At 49.0% G+C, this 17,210-nt stretch overlaps 1 protein-coding gene across 2 annotated transcripts; it reads right to left on the minus strand.

Annotated features, from left to right (window-relative positions):
• Positions 1–163: 163 nt before the first annotated feature.
• Positions 164–17,085, minus strand: CRAT (carnitine O-acetyltransferase). 2 transcript variants are annotated; one of them, XM_083807922.1, is made up of 15 exons: positions 16,793–17,064; positions 14,864–14,955; positions 13,427–13,690; positions 12,847–12,965; positions 10,484–10,537; positions 9,325–9,490; positions 8,576–8,750; positions 7,896–8,074; positions 6,714–6,814; positions 6,150–6,269; positions 5,534–5,656; positions 5,182–5,317; positions 4,649–4,711; positions 3,992–4,129; positions 164–3,436 (listed from the first exon to the last, which is right to left on the minus strand). In XM_083807922.1, exons 2-15 carry the CDS (start codon positions 14,891–14,893, stop codon positions 3,221–3,223), a joined length of 1,884 nt encoding a protein of 627 aa, XP_083664048.1. In that variant the 5' UTR covers positions 14,894–14,955; positions 16,793–17,064; the 3' UTR covers positions 164–3,220. The 2 variants fall into 2 exon arrangements, with proteins under 2 accessions (XP_083664048.1, XP_083664047.1); XM_083807921.1 differs by lacking the exon at positions 14,864–14,955 and having other exon boundaries at positions 16,793–17,085.
• Positions 17,086–17,210: the final 125 nt, after the last annotated feature.

The following is a 17,210-nucleotide window of genomic DNA, read 5'->3' on the forward strand; positions in this document are numbered from 1 at the left end:
CAGATGCTTTCAAGTTCCTCCCCTGTACTCAAGGGCTGGATGGAGATGTTAAGACAATAAAAGGAAGGTGACAGAATGTCATGGTTCGCTGTTCTTGCTGTCCCCACACACGTTCTCCTGTAAGGGCAGTAATGCAACTTCTGCAGTGACTAAGATTTAAACCTTTTTGTAACACTTGTTTATTGTGTTTATTCGAAGCTTATTCGAAGAACATTTCAAAACTTTGCACGACATGGATTACACTATCAAAACAGAACTTAATACAGCTAACCAGCAAAGCATGCAAACACTACCAGGCTCTATCAGAAATTGCACTTATACCCCAGGAGTTAGTTGAATGTTCTCAGTCTATGCATTTCTTTATTTGCTCCAAATCAGTAGTTTTTCCAGAAGTTAAGTTTTGTGTACTTAACGTGGCTTTAAGACTATGGACATCTCTCACTAAAGCAATCAGACAATCAAAACCAGGGAGGAGAATAGTACTCAGTAAGCCGACGCTGGAAAAAATTGGAAGTATGAATCAGAATACTATCACATTTTAGAACTTGCACAATAAAAGACTTTTTTTAAAAAAAGGAGAAACCTTGTAATGATTTTAGTGTCCTTTCAAGCACTTCATAAAAGTTTTTCATCTGAATTTCACCTCCATGTATCCTTAAGAATGCATAAAATGATTTAAGAATCTTGTCTTTCAATGTGATACTGCTCTTCTTGCAGGCACTCTGCTGAAGCTAGTGGGATATCCAGATTTAGATCCAAGACAGATCAATCCCATCTTCTGAGATATATTCATAGCAGAGTGTGCTTCTGCTTAATCTTTAATAGGCACTTTCCTTTGAGACCCTTTGCCTTTCATAAGACAGTAGAAAAGGGCCAGTTACAAATACTTAAGTGGCAATACTGTAGTATCGGTGGTTGAAGGCATTGCAGACACAAAAGTAACTCACCCCCTAGCACAGAGGCTGATTCAGTACCGGGGAAGGATTACTTTGGCAAAACAAATATTTTTCAAATTAAAAGGCTCCATAAAAGTAGATACTGTTATTTCAGCAAGGTGTGGTCTTTTATGTAGTATTTACAATAGCTTACACTTTGATAATACCAAGTATCCTCTTGCAGTTTTCAGTCTACTTCACAGCAGAGGAGTAACAGAGCAGGGATGTGTGTTCACAGGTTTGCAGCGCTCCCACTGTGCGTGTTTTTTTTGTTTTGTTTTGTTTTCCCCACTATCTTACTCCATTCAGGATTCTTCTAAAAGATCAACTAAATCCATGTAAATGATGTGAAAGTGGCAGTTCATACAATCACTGGCTGTGCAGGTGAGTTTCAGTTAAATTTTCCTTTTTAAGGTTTATTTAGGTATATGAAGTTTTAAAGTAAAATCCTTTTAGAAAAATAGAAAAAAATACAATACGCATGTGTCTTTCAAGAAGCAGATCAGAATAATATTTTTCTCTAAACTGGCTTAGTGCAAACTTCATATATGTTTACCAAGGCACTTTGATCACGTCCCTTGCTAGTCTATCATCATAAAAGTAGCAATTATGATAAAATATTTCCCTCTAACAAAACAGGCCATCAGGCTTGTAATGCTTCTCGTTTATGGTGATGTTCTAACAGTCACATCTTGAAGGGTGTGCAGTTTAAATATTAAATTAATTCCTGTTGCAGAAATAGCACTAGAATTCTTCATTACCATACAGTTTTACTAAATAAAAATAAAAGGAGCCTGGATTCTGGCAGATTGATTGGACGTAATGCTTACAAAAGTTCCTATGCTAAAATTGTATGTTAATGTTTTTTATATAATCTTTTACTGTCTTAAGTACATCAGCTGAACATGAAAACGCTATTACAAGCTCCATGTCTTTCACAGAATAGAGCTGGCACAAATCTGAGTAACGCTGCAGTAAGAAGGAATTCCAGAAAAGGTGCTGTACTGTTACTGCAGGAACAGTGGCTGCTAAAATGGACAAACATGTAAAGTGCCTGCACGTTCTCAGCTTTCTTCCTCTTTTCAAGTGTTTCTGCCTCTCTAACACAGACTGATGTGTAGAAGGGATATTCTGCAGCTGATTTTTCTTTGGCTCTGACAGATTTGATTTCTGTGGGCCAAAATCAGAAGTGTATTCTCGAGTTGCTGATCAGAAATATTTCTGTTTATCCACAACTTAGGCATAACCTTTTATGCATAAATGCGGTTTCTGAAAGCAAGGTATAAAACCACCTTAGATGTAATGTGTGCCCTGAAGGAGAATAGGCATGTGGCTCTCTGACTAGTAAACAGAACGTCAGCATCTGTTTCTTTTCCTCAGCTCCAAAGAAAGGTACAAAGAAGCAACTGTTCTGCTAAAATGCATAGGCAATTCCTCTTCATCTCCACAAAAGTTCAAGTACCTAAAGCCAAACTTAGCAAAACCTGTGTGAGAGAGAAGTTTTGTATGACTAGGCCTGCAACAGCAAGCTTCAACAAAAAGCCCAGAACAAAGCAAACAACAACAACAAAAAAAACTACCTTAGCTTGTAGTGGGTGATGTACTCTTGTTAGTTGGGTCAGTGCAACAGAAAGGAGATCTCAGCATCTTAAAATGAGGGGAAGGGAATGTTCCCAGGCCTATAAAGCACATAATGACCAGGTGTCTGGGGTTAGTAAAGTGCACTCTTAACAAGACTGGGTCTGCTCTGACTTAAGAACTTCTTTCTCCCCTTGCCAAAGTTCAGTGGTGATGTTTTGCTGGAGTATACGAAAACTCTTCAGGCAAGTTTCAAAGATGCTGCACTCTCCAGAAGACTAAACCGGAAAAAGGCTTGGTCTTATAGTAGTTCCATCATAAAACAAACATTCCCTGCTTTTCCTGGAGAAGAACTCCCTCACCAAATGGATTTAGATACCGGTAAGGACTGTGCTTTCTATATTCTTTTATAGTAAGTTCCATAAAAAGATCCTATTTCAGTCCTCTTTGAGGACAGGAAGGTGCACTTTGCATTGATGGGAGAGGACAGGTCAGTTCCACTTTGGTTTAAGACGATGCTTCTCTCACTGCACAGTCTAATATCTGCAGATGGCAATTCTGTAATGTCTTGCTGAAAACAAATGGTAGATGCCCTCCTGGGTTCCTGTCAGGGCAAGCTGTCCTCTCAATCATTTTCTGAGGAACTGGGAACTTCAGTGCATGAGGGACAGCGCCTTTAGCTGGGGACTGTGCATCATATTTGCCTCTTACAGTTTGGATTTGGGAGTGGACTGGAGCAAGATCCTCATGTCTAGCAGTGCTTTCTCAAGATAATGTGCCATACGAGCTGCATTTGTGTCAGCACAGCTGTTGAATGCTGAAATTGCGAAGTTGATATGTTCATCCATCGGGTTGTAACAGACTCCGTAGCCATCTGGAACCACGGGACCAAAACACATCACACAGTCTGTCTTTGCTGGGACCTGTGGAGACAATGTAATTAAGCTTCTAACTAGCCAGACAGAAACACAGCTATCAAGTGCTAACAACTGTGTCAACAGTAGAAGAAACTGCCATCTCATGAAAATGCTCTACAGAGGGCCTTTTTGGTCAGACACACCTACCAGCGCGCACATATTTGCTGGATTCTGCCATTTTGTAGTAATTTGATTTCTTGTGCTTCTGCAAAGGAGAATTCTCCCCAACACGAGCTTGTAGTAAGTCATGAGTAGAACTTCTTCAGTAAGAACCACAGTATGGCAGATAAACAAGGCTATTTTGGCATCTAACTCTAATTGATACCACTTGCATGTAGACACCAAGCACTGCAGGTGATCTAGGCGTTGGTTATGCTGGTGTTTTTACAGGGGTGAGAGGCAGCAGTAAGATCAGAGCTGCAGCTTAATGGGATTGGTAGCAGGCTTAAACTTTTCTGTCCTCAAATGGAGATTAGTTTCTAATGGAAAGGGATGAGAGACAAACGTGGGGAAGAAGGGCAATGAACAGAGTGCTTCCATCGTTGCTCAAATGAGGCCTACCTGGCTGGTTGAGAGATTGAAGTGCATTGCAACAGCATATGCTGTGTCCATGAACAGCTCAGGCATGCTCACTAGGTCCTCAATAGCTTGAAGCTTCAAACCTAAGAGGTGGCGGTCTATTGCGTTCCCCCTTATTGCCTGTATAGAAGGAAGAGTAGGTGAGAGCTTGTCTAGCATGAAAGTGAGCAACACTATCAACTCCAGGGAAAAAAACAAAACAAAAGCATTTCTAAATATCTGTCAAGTCTACAACTGGGTATTGCCTTTAGGAGCGATAGTCGGTCTTGTTTCAAACGCCTGACAATTAAACACCCCAGTGGAACCAACCTTACAGTTCCCGCCTGTGTGCTTGTGGTTTAAGGGGGCCTCATGCAGCTGTCACATTTATTAGCTACAATGACAGTGAAGACCAAAGCTATTTTGATACTTGTTTTTGTGTTGTTTTTTTTCCCTGTCACAAGGGGCTCTTACACTGCTAGCTAGAGAGAAGGAGTTCAGGCAGTGCCCTAGAGCACTGTCAGATCAGAGTTAGCTCTGTGCAACAGCACTAATGGCCACATTGTTATGCCATAGAGATAATGCTCTTTAGGTCTCATCTTTAGCCAGAACCCCCATTTAGTGTGTAAAACCCCAAGCATAGTTGCAGAGATCACTTACCATATCCGTGTATTCCCTGTGGGCCTGGGTAGCTCTCCTCAGCAAGTCTGCTTTCTCCTGGTCCTGTGGAGAATACACAGATTGTAAGTTTTTGTCCAGAATGGGTAACCTCATTTTGGCTGTTCCTGTTGGATGGGGGCACTTCTGCCTTGTGTATCTATGTTAAACTAATGTTAATCTTTAAATTGTTGTTTCGCTGCGTTACATCACTCTGAATGTAACCATTCAGAGTTCTCCATCCATCAGCAGTAGAACTTAATGCGAGTGGCTAAGCAGACTTCTAGAAGGGAGAGACTTTGGTAAGATTAGATAACTTCACATGTATCGAAAGCTAGGGAAACAACATGTGAGAGGACAGCCAAATGAAACCCAAGGTGTGCAATTATATACTCCAAGCTGTGTTTCAGCTTAACCTTTCTATCAGGTACAGGTCTGCTTGGCTGAAACCAGCTGACATAGGGTTAGCCAAATAAGTAGCTTTCCTTATTTTCTGTAGTGGAGTCCTCTCACTCCACTTCTTTTGAGATCCTCACCGATTTGTCGGGGTTGTCCATGGATTGCACAAACTTAAGAGAGTCGACAGAAGTGGAGCGGATGGTGTCTGTGCGGCCCAGACGGAACATCCTTAGCGATGCACTCTCATATGTGGCACAAGCGTGGCCATACATCCTGGGAGAGGGAGAAAAAAGTCAGAGAATTATAGAACAGTTTGGGTTGGAAGGGATTTTAAAGATCATCTTAATTCCAACCTCCCTGTTGTGGGCAGGGACACCTTCCACTAGACCAGGTCAGCCTGCTAGAGGCTTGTTTGTGACACCTTTCTCGAGCTCACATATTTGAGTCTGAAGGTGAAGAGGTTGAAAAACTACCTGTTAGTGGTCTTACCTGTAATATGCTAGCTGCAGGGCCAGCTGGATAAAAGCATCAGGACTTATCTTTTCTGACTTGGGGAAGGTTTTCCCAAACTGATGAAAGACCATGACTTTGACATCCAGGTCTTCAACCATTCTGCAAGGAAAGAAAGAGGAAGTGTTCCTTCGCCTACTGCCTGTTTTTGTAACGTAAAGGTATGACTTGGCTTTCGTGAGGCTGAGAGAGAACAGGGTACATGGACCTGATCTATGCAGGGACCCACAGCTCCATCGTACACAGAGCCATTTAGACAGCATCATGGAGGTGAGCTTTTTTGGCCACTGCTGAAAACCTGCACTGCGTTAGATGGGCTTATGCCTTTGTGTATATCTAGTAACCCTAGCTGGATCCACTAAAGCCTTGCTCTTTCTCAGTAAAGTGGGATGGATAAGCAATTCCCCCTTTTCGGCACCTTTGTTTCCTCTTGGCAGGTGGCTTTAGCGTGCTTTTCAGCTAGGTTCGATGCTGTTGACCCAAGAAGTTAACTTGGAAACACCCCTGGTTGCAGCAGGGGAAGGCTGACGTTTCAAATGGGGGCATGAGTTACTCTGAGTCACCGGAGTGCAGACTTCTGAGTGTATATACGTACATGTTGAGGTTCTGCTTTGCCTTCTCTATGTCGTTCTTGATTTCTGGAGTGATGTTAAACCGCAGCTTCTTGGGCATTGGCAGAGGAATCATCGGTGATCTCACCAGTTCAGGTTTCTTCCTGCTCAGAAAAATGATTACCTTTAACCAGTCCTTTGATGCGAAGTTCAGCTAAGCACAGTAGAACCTGTGCAGAAATGCACAGGAGATCAGCCCTGGCACTTTGTGACGCTTGTCACATGCTGAAATATTCACAGTGCCGTTACAATGCTTTTTGAGGGCCAAGAGCAAAGTCTCTTCTGTGCCTCCTGCCCAAAAGGAACACCTCTCCCAGGGAAAAGTGCTGCTAACTCTGAACAATGGCATTCCCTAACAATGGAAGCAGTGTGAGCTTGGACACTCAATTCTCATCGTAAATGCAAGAACTACTATAACTGAATAGCATACCATTACCCTTCTTCTAGAACAAATTCTTGGTGAGCTAGGAAGAGGCATGTTCTTGGGGAAGCAGGTGGTTTAAAACCTATTTCCAAAGCCAAGGAAAAGCAGAGAAGGCAGGACTCACGTGTACTCCACAATGTGATCCAGAAGAGCAACGATGGGTGGGCCTTCTGAGGGAGCGTGCTCGTATACGAGACCACAGGAGCCGTCTTCAGCAATGATGAACTGTGAGAGAGAATGAAGGAGAGCGCTGAGGATGGACATCCAGTACGTGAAGCAGGAGCTACCCGGAGAGAGCTCTTAGTATCTCACTGCTCCATGCCAGAATGGACAGCGATCCTTTTCCTGCGTGCTCAAAAGGTAACACAAAGGTCTCATTTAGCAATAGAAGTCTTTGAGCAGGTCTAGAAGGCTCTGATAGCACTGTTACAGTTTTGCAAAAGTAACTGGATAAAAGAGTGTGCCTGATAGCTATACTGGTGTGCTGCTCAGTGCCCTGGCACTACAGAGTGGTTCAATGGATTTGATTTATTTAGATGCACATGTAATACAGGAATAATATCACCATGTGCTGACTTTGCCTTACTTTTCAATTAGCTGAAACATCTAAGCTCTATCCCATCGATGAAGAGTTCCAAATAGGAATAAAATAACTGAAAACACGAAGAGTTCAGCAGAGATGGGAATCTTTTAAAGCACCACTGTGACAATCTGTGAGCCAAGACAGGAGAAGCTTGAATAACAGCTGCTCTTGAAGGCTCTTGACAAGACTGAATGGAGAAGAGAACAGAGGGATGCTGTGGGATGGCAGCTGATGCTTGGAAGAAAAAAAACAATGAAACAAAACACCACCACAACCAAAAAAATAATAAAAAATAAAAAACTAAACTCCACAACCCTGGGCAGCTTCTGGCAGAAACAGGAAAAGTGACAAGCCTAGGGAAAATACAAGAAACAGACCTCCCTATGTTTGGGCTGCCTCCAAGCAGATGAGGCATTGTTCACCGCAGGCAGAAAATTGATTTACAAGGAACACAAAGAATAGCTACACCGAGTAAGCGTGGGCAGAGGCAGCAAAAGGAATGAAAAGTCCCTGAAGCAGGAATGAGTGTTTGTGGTGACAGCAAGGGAAACCAAAGGGTTGCATGCTGTCAGCTTCCCTACCTTGTCTCTCCTATTTTTACACTTTGGTATTAGAGAAACTTTCCTGCAAAGGTTTCTGGATCTTCTTGGGCCCTTATAATCTCAGGAAAGATCATCTCCGTGAGACCCACGTCTTCAAAATCTTTAGAGCATCAGCACTTACTTGAAGGGTTTTGTCGAACCATCGGTTCCCGCTGTTCCAGCGGCTGCCTCCACCGTGCAGCATCTGAGCGGCCACGCGGCTCTTGTAGATGTCCTCAGACACCCGTGGCATTGGGGCGTCGAGGCAGACAGTGCATATGCTCTTCTCGATCGTACGCACAGATTCCTTGTTGGTCTTATCTGGGAGAGAAAAGGAACAGCAAATAAGAAAGGGGAGATGAAATACTTCATCTTAATTGGAGAGAGATTGGAATTTGAAAGAGGAAGTTTGAAGAATGCCGTGTTGGATCCCCGTTGTACCACAAGGCAGTATTTGTCGTCGTGGGGTTAATCACTTATTAAAGTTATAGGCAATTGGGCTGTTACAAGTGCCAGCGTGCTGCATTCAGCCTCCTATTTTCATGGTTCTTACATTCCACCCATTTGCAAGGCAACAGACTCAAGGATTTCAGGTTTAACGCGCCAAACTTCAGACTTCACGTGTGTACCTTCTAAAATAGATAAAGCAACACTTTGCAATGAAATTACGTTTCTTCTCTGGGGGTGGAAAATTCACGTATCTGCCCAGACCAAGCTTCAAAAGCTTTCCGAAGGAAAGAACTGAGCAGAGCACAGCGGTGAAGCTGGTATTCAAACATCTGTGGTGTGTGTTAGCACTTGCACGTTGGGGGCTGCACAGACCTTTCAGAAGGTTGTTGTAAGCTTTTGCCCAGCTGTTTCGGTGGTTGGTGGTGAGGATCCCGATAGGTTCTTTGTTTGTCTGGAGGGAGGTGTTCCATATCTTCTCCAGCTGAATAAAGAGCTGGTCGGTGGTAAGGGGACTTCCATCGCTGTTGTAAACATCCAGCTCAAAGAACTGAAGGTGAAAAGAGTAAAGACATAGTAAATGAAAGAAGTCTACCTGCAGAAACAGGGAGCAGCTGCTCAGAGGAGGTAAGAGCTGACCTAAGAACGCAGCTTCTAAGCAGACATTTGAAGGATGTTCAGAATTGAGAGACTCAAGTTCAAATTCCCTTGCGGGACGTAAATACAGCCCAGGTTTTAAGAAGCTCAGAAACCATGGTAATGAGGGCCAAGACACCTGAGGAATTCCCAGTTCCTAGACTCACCCACCACGGTAAAATTTGTTACTAATTTCCACTTGCAGTTTCCAATTTGAGACCCAATCTCCTAAGTCTGGACTGAGAGATGGAAATTGCAGGGACAAGAAAAAAAAAAAAGAGCTTTTTCCTGCCTCATCCCTTGCTCACATGGGGCAATCCCAGCTGTTGTCCAGCTAAGGCCAAAGAAGATAAAGGAAGTTGGAATGCATCCCTGGTGAGGCAAACCCTGTGGGCAGAGACTTTCTGTTTGCTTTTCTCTAGCGGCACAGCTTGCTGAGAGGGACACGTGCATTCAAACAAACCTTGAGAGCCCAAGAGCTGCCATACCTGGAAGTTGTGAACCACTGTGATGTGTCTGGACTGCTTCTTGCCTTTGGCGTAGTTGACAATGGAGTCCCGCTTGGGCCCAGGAATGCGGCAGGATGAGAGGATCTGGTAGTACTGGTTCATGCAGAGGGGCTTCCCACCCATGTACTCCACTGGAAGGGTCTCACTGGAGGCACAGCAAGGTAAGGAATGACGGGGAGAGCAAACAGCAGTGAGAAGGCCTGCACTCCCCCACAAAACTGGCACAGGATGAGCCATGCAGCTGCTATATCTCCCTCCAGTAAGACCTAAATATGGGTGCTGGTGGCGTAAAAGGGCCATCCTTCCCCATTCCTACTAAATTTCTTAACAGGAGCCACAGAAAGTGTCTGCTGCCTTTTATTTGTAAAGGGGAAAAACACTGTCCCCTCTACAACACCAGAGAAATAGATCTGTGGGCCTCCCACATAGCTTAGCATACACCATGCTGCCTGCAGAGAAGAATCCAGGGCACATTATGCTGGGAGATGTCTGGATTCCAGTCAAATGGCAAAAATAGGTTTTCAGCTATAATCTAGGGTGGTGGGTGCCCGATCTGCTACGACTTGTGAACCCGCTTGGGCCTCACTCATACTCCAACTACCCTTCTCATGGTTGGCCCCGAGCCCTGTCTGAATTTGGCTGTAAAGGTGTGACGTTGGCAGTGTGTGAGCAGATGCTATTTTGGGAACATAAATAATGTATGTTTGGCAGAGATTTGTTGGTGCTCAGAAGAGAGAGGGTAGGGAGGAACGAGTTTCTCCAAAGCTAGCTGGAAGATGAGAAACACCAGAAATCCAAAAGGAGAGAGACAGATTCTTGCTGCCTGAGCTATAACTTGTTCTGTGGGCAAACTCAAGTATGCAACTCCACAAGACTGTCAGGCTTGATCCCTCCAAGCGTGTTTGCATGCTAATGAGAGTGTTAAGGTAAACAAAGATCACGAAGAAAGGAAAGTAAATTTGCTTTTCTCTAGCAGTGGTGACCTTGGCAGTAAGCAGCAATGTTGATTACAGTATCTCTTTTCAAATATATGCTGTTTTCTTTTGGCTTTCTCTGTAAAAAGGAGATTAATTGACTGGACTCGGCCTCTCTGTGACAGTAAGGAAGATGTAAGAAGTCAGGAAGGTTGCTAACTCACTTGTCAATCATGGTCTTGAAGTCCAGGATGCCCTCGATCAGCTTGGCAGCAAACCTGGAAAAATACCAAATGCAACAAATTCAAACACGGAGTATCTGGGGCTGAGGGGTTAGCTGATCACGAAGAGTAGCAGAGCTTCTCTGCTCCGCAGGAAATTCAGCTTTTCTGCCAAGCCCTTGTTGTGTCCAGCTCTGCTTAGCTGATGCAGTCGCTATGGGGTTTTAGATTGAGATTGCTGCATAGTCCAACCATGTGGCACTTGTTTTTTAACGTGAGTATATTGCCAGGGAATTCTGGGCAACTTTAAAGAAAGGGCATAGTCTGGAGGCATAACTGACCCTCTAACAGATGCGTTTTCTACGATGTGTTTAGATTTTTGTCATATCCTAGTTCAGAGTCGTGGCAGTACTGAGAAAAGGGGACTTGTGCCTCTCCCTGGCCAGGAGCCAGCTGTGAGTTTCAAGTTCAGCCACAGTGCTATCTCTGTATCCAAGACTCATCGCTGCTGATTTAGTTCCTACCCGCTGAGTGTTTTGCTGCTGATGCAACCCTAAGAGCATTCCTCTGGCACCGAAGGGTCTGAAACAAACGCAGGTATGCTGCACGCAGCCACTTCGGTGCTGTGTTTACTAGGATCAACATAAACACTGCAAATGTCAGCTCCCAGCAGGGAGGGAGGCCGTGACGAGCCACATCAAACTGCTTCGCTTGGGAGTGACAGATGGGCCTGCTCCGGCCTGGGAGCTCCCACCCAAGCACGGGAGGAAGGAGGCCGGAGGTCACTGTGACAAGAGGTTGCAGTCAGCTGAGCTTCAAAGGCTTCCACGGGGTAGGAGCATTTGGCGTTTGCAGGCAGTGTCACCTAGGTTTGCTCAGCCTCTCCAGCCCTCGTAAAGATCAAAGGCAGGAACTCCGAGAACCTCAGGGCTGTTAAACAGATAAAGCGCATCTCCGCAAAAGTAGTTTTCAATGAAAATTACTTTGAGTTACTTGAGGAAGATACTGAAAAACCTGAAGAATAAAACAGCTGGGGAACAGAAGTGGGACGGCCTGTGTTCTGCTCCAGAGAGCAAAGAGCCTGGGAGCAGTTAGGGCTTCAGTGGGGACGGTGGAGAGGTTTGGTAGTTGGCTTACTTTCAGTCAGCAGCGTTGCCTGATTGAGGACTGAAGAATACTTTCTAAATTTGCCTTCTGATATCTGAAGCTTTAGCCTCAAGGCATGCTGTCGAGCTTCTTTATGCAGTCACAAGATGTACAAACACTTTTAAACTGTATTTTATACAGCAGCCCATATTACCATGAAGCTGCTCCATTCTACTGGTTGAAGCACCGATAGGATACTATCTACTGTTTAGGTAATGTGAAGGAACGTGAGCAAGAGTTTTCAAAGATGTTTGTGTAATCTTGCGCTGTGCTTGTAAGGCTCCCCCTCTGCACCCCGGTGAGGTGTGCGGAAGGGAGGATTTGTTCTCACCCTCGCTGCTCCCCTGGCTGGTGTGGGGATGTGCGGGGAGCCCTGGTGACGTGTAACGGTGGGAAAGGTATTCCTGGGTAAAGGTCAGTGCGGAGGTCAATCGCAGATGGAGTTTGAAACACACACGTGGAGGTGGTTAAAAATTAAAGGGATCCCACAAGAGAGAGAGGATACGACTCAGAGGCTGGTGCAGGAATGAGTGAGGGAATCGGCTGTGTGCGTGGGCAGCAGTGGGCTGGGGCTGGCCAGAGGACGCTGATGCTCGCTGGCGGAAAGGAGCCAGACAAAAAGCACAGGGTTTGATTGTAAGGGAGCTGGGGATGGAGAGAGGCTGGGGACTGTTAGTTTTCCAAACCATAAATCTGCAGGTGAAATGACAAAATAGGGGACAGTCCCTGCAGCAGCCTCCCCCATCCCTAAGAACTAGCCAATTCCAGAGACGTTTGTTTGGTCTCCCTTACACACCTGGCCTAGTTTTCATGCCTCCTTCAACTGCACGCGCAATCTGAGTGCCTTCTCGTCTTTCGTGTGTCAGGTACATCCTCACAATGTCTCCAGTGAGGAGGCGTTGGCCATCGTGCAGTGAAGATTTGTGCTGAAGCAAAGACCAAAACTTAGGTTTTGAGTCTCAGCTCAGGGCCTGAACCACCAGACTCCTCAGTTTTCTGCCTCGGTGAGATACTCAATCTGGTGCAACCAGGATTTTCCTTAGAGCCTACCACCCTTTCCTTATCTGTACAGCCCGCTTGCACAGCACAGACAGGCTATCAAATTAGGTGATCGCCTGCTCGTTACTCCCTTTCCCAGTCACCCTGAACACCCTCCTCCCTGCCCGGTGGAGGTAGCTCATCCCACCTGAAGCCCAGGGGAAGGCAGAAATGGACTTTACCTGAGCTGACCTTGTCGATCCAGAAAATCCTGCTTAGGTAAGACCACACCAGGGCTGGAGTGCACCACGACTGGCAGGCGATACTCCAGGTAAGCTGTCTTCAGCCACCAGTCGGAGAGCTGGGATGGAGAAAGGCAAACATGCAGGCACGGCGTCTGCTGCTGTTTGACCCAAGCCCAGGCAAATGCTCTCAGCACGCTGCCCCCAGCTCTGCCCCACACTTTGCAAACAGCGTTTGGGGTTTGTGCTTTGCTTATGGTATGGTAGAGGGGGATTGAGGCAGCGGGGGCTCATGGTGCAGGGCTTGAGCAGGGAATTTCTTTCAGCTTCTTAGGGCAGCTGTGCGATGCTAACAGGTTAAGGGATTTAGTGACCACAAACAAGGTCAGGGACTCCGTTTCGTAAGCTCCGCTCACCCAGATCCTGGTGAACTTGCACAGCTCAGGGAGGCAGGCAGGCTGCTGACAAAGATGATGCAATAAAAACACAGATCCCAGTGGATGCAGCCAGCACGTCGGAGAGGTGTGCAGCAGACCGCCTCCCTCCCTAATCAGCGCCCAGGGCCAAAGTCCTGACCTACCCAGTTCTCTGTTTTCTTGGCTCTCCTCTCCAGGCCTTTCTGCAGCCTCTCCCCGACGCCTCCCGGCTTGCGGAACTCGGCCACCAGCTCCTGCGTGTGGTTCAGCTCCTCCTCGCTGATGATGGGCTGCAGCATCTGCAGGTAGCGGTCCAGCGTCTGCTGCAGCGGCGGCACGGGGAGATGGGGCAGCGCTTCTTGATGAAGCAGGAATCTGCCCGGGATCTTGCCTAAAGCCGTCGGCTTCAGCAGGCCATAGGGCCTGGCCTGTAAAGCACAGAGCACATGTCGAGACACAAGTTCCCCCCGATGTCCGTGAGGTAGCAAATAACCTAGATCTGGGAGTCTCCATCCCAGATTGAAGGTGCACGGAGGTCTCAGCATGGGAGCAGAGCCCACGAAGCGCCAGTGCAAGGTTCAGGTCTGCTGGCTGCATGCTCTAGCAATCTCTAGTCTCGTCTCTAGATGGTTGTAGGATCTCCCAAGGATCTCTGCTTGATCTCCCGAGATCCTGATTCCCATCTCATCAGAGGAAACACCGCCAGGATAACGAAACATCTCCCAGTGTCTGGGCATGTTTCAGCTGTGTTTGACAATGTCAAACCCTTCCATCCCATGGTAAGTGGGAACAAAGTAAATTGTGAAAGAAATTTCCTCTTAGCCAGAAACTGTTTCATCGCTTCTTATGATGTACAACAGCATCGTACGATACCCTCGTGCCAAATCAAACAACCCTTTACACTTTGAGGAGGCAGAATGTAGTTAAGGCGAGTCAAATCTGAGGCACAATTAACTCCCCCCGCCCCAGTTTTGGCCAGGGATGGTTTATCACCAGCGACGGCCGGGGAGGACTGGCTGTGATGTGCTGGCCCTGGGGCAACGCTCCTTTGTGCTGGTGAACCCCCCCCAGTTCGTGGAGGACCCAGCTGTATTAGGACAACCTCTATCTAGTGGTGCCGTTACGGATCTGGCCAAATTATAGGGATCTTTGGAGAGGGGTCAGAGCGAACTGTTTGGGAAATCGTGGCTGAAGTCAACAGGCTGCACAGACCGGACAGGGAGCGAAAGCCCTTAGAAAGCACCGCACCAGATGCTCTTCTACAGGACTCTGGACTTTGCCTGAGGATGCAAAGCCAGTGAGAAAATGCCCTTTGCTTTCTAAAGCAATAAGAAAATAGGTGTCCGCCAGCCCCCACCTCCCAAGAGTTAAGCACGGAGAAGAAGAAAGCTAAGTCTGCAAGGCGACAAAAGCCTTCTGTGCAGTGCTGAGCCCCCAGCAAAAACGCTCTACGCTCCTCGGAGGACCTGCTAAGAACTATGGGGTCAAGATCTGGGGAAGGAATGTTAAAAACAAGAGAAGGGGGAATTACTGAAGCATGAAAGGAGAGGGGCTGGGAAGAAATGAAGGGGGTTAATCATGGCAGCGTGGGCATACTGTACCTTCTCTGCTTGCTTCTGCTTCCTATCCATGGCTGGGAGGACAGAAATGATCGTAAAGCTCTCCCTCGGCCTGTCTTGGTTTCCTCTTCCCCCTGACAATGTGCTGCCCGTGCAGGGCGTCACCTCATTAGCAAAGTGCCACATGACTGCTCTGATCAGAGGGCTAAAGGCCAGACACAGGCCCGGGAGAGCCGGGGGTAATCCGCGGGTAATCGGACCGTCCGATTGCATCAAGCGCCGCAGAGGCACCTCTCCAGGAAGCCCTCCCTCGGCCGCTGCCCGTCAGCCCCGCGTTGCCCGTTCGGTGCCTGCTGCTCTCTCTTCGATCGATAGTTCTGGGCCCCCAGCCATGGCAGAAGTGAGGGTGCTGGGCATGTTTTTCCCTCAGCGCGCAGGAGCAGAGAGGGGGGCTTCTCCCTTAGAGGCTGTCTGCAGTGAAGCTGCAGCAGCCAGGGGGAGGGAAAGCAGAATATCTGCGGGCAGGAGGGACCCCAAGTTCTGTCCTGGAAGCAGGCGGCACCAGGGGGTGTCACTGCATGGGACAAGCATGGGAAGCACTTCTGTGGGTGACGGGGAATTTAGTCCCTTTACTCACGTAAAGGTGGCCAGAGGGCGTTGGATGAGGACAGCTCTCCAGCAGGAACGGGTCAGTGACTGCGTCAGTAGGGGAATTAGTGGGAGACAGGAGCAGGTTCACTTTGGGGCTAAAGGTGGTGTCCTACTGCCCTCGCCCCCATGCACATATGATCGTTATTGCACGGCTGTGGGGAGCTCTGGGCCATCAACCCTTAAAAAGAGTAAAAAAAAGTATCTCCAAAGCAGGGCAGCAACAGAACTGTGCTGTCGCAAGGACTATTACCCCATCTTTATGTCTGTCTGATCTACTGCGGGGCAGATGAGCAGGCTTTAATGTAGCTAAGATCAAGTATGATGATCCCAAGCAACGAGTTTCATATTTCCCTAGGGTTAACCAGGAAAATCCCAAACCACAGTGAGAACGCCCCCGTTTAAAAGCACGGAGCGGTTTTGCATCTTTCCTCTTTCACGTCCTCTGCTTGTTCGGTGCGAGGTCAAAGCGCAGCACTTGGTGGGAGGAGGAGGAGGAGCAGCGATCGCGGCCGAACAGAGGAGAGGCAGCCGGCAGCAAAAGACAGCGCAGAGCCCACCTTTTCCCCACGAGCGACGGGGAAAACGAACACCCGCGGGGTGCGCGGCCGCGGCCGGCTCGGGCTGGCGCCGCTCCCCAGCCCCGTTGCAGCTCGGCAGCTGCCCTTTCCCAGAGCCTGCCAAGCCGCTGGGAAACCCACCTGCGGGCTGGGGCTGGAGGGCAGGAGGCATTTCAGAGCCGGGTCCGATTCCCAGCACGGCCGGAGGTGTCAGGTGGCGGCGGGGTTTGTCTTTTCTTTTCAATCGGAAACCGGAGCCCTCTCGCACCCCGAGAAAGCGGCTCGGGGAGCGAGGCCGTCACGTAGCCCCCGCTGTCCGCCGCCGCCGCCTCCTCCTCCCGGGGGGATCTGCCGGGGGGCTGCCTTCCCCTGCCTGCCCCTCGGCAGGGGCGTTGGGACGGGCGGCCCGGGGGGGGGTGCGGGGGTCACCGTCCCCGGGGGGAGGGGGGGGGGGGGGCTCACGGCCGGGCCGGACGCGGGGCTTGGGGCCAGGCGCGGCGGTGACACGGGCGGCAGGGGACGGCTGGAGCAGCTGATCCTGAAGGGCTTCTCCAACCCTACGCACCCAGAATGACGTTCCCTCGCGGTTTTAGGGTTCCCTGAACGCCAACCCCGCAGGGCTGAGCCCCCCCCGAGCCCCCCCTGCGCGCCCCGTGCCCAGCCCCGCTCCAGCACCCCCCGCCCCGTCCCGTCCCGTCCCGGGCCCGCCGCCGCCCCCTCGCCCCCCCCCGGCCCTGCCCAGGCCGGCTGGGCCCCCACTCACCGCCGCCCTGGCCACGAAGGCCAGCATGGCTCCGCGCCCGCCGCAAGGACACCGGCGACACCGGGCACCGCCGCCACCGCCGCCGCCGCCGCCCCGCTCGGCCGCCAAGGGGCGGGGCCGCCCCGCCGCCATCTTGGAGCGGGGCGAAGCCGGCGCTGCCATCTTGGATAAGGGCGCAGCCCCGCCGCTGAGGGAAGGAGGCGGTTTCCGAAGGGCGAGGCGGCTCCTTCGCAGGCTGCTTTGCTCGGGGCTCAGCGAGGGGGCGCCCTGCCCGCTGAGGAGCGCCTCTCCTCCCTCCTAACGCCGCTCAGCCGCTCCCCGCTTCGCCCTTCACAAACATGGCCCTGTGGGCAAAAGCCGTGCCCTACACCAAGATGGCGGCGGGGGCGCGACGGTGGCCGGGAGCGGCCAAGCCGGC

This window comes from Anser anser (assembly GCF_964211835.1).
Source record: "Anser anser genome assembly, chromosome: 21".
NCBI lineage: Eukaryota > Metazoa > Chordata > Aves > Anseriformes > Anatidae > Anser > Anser anser.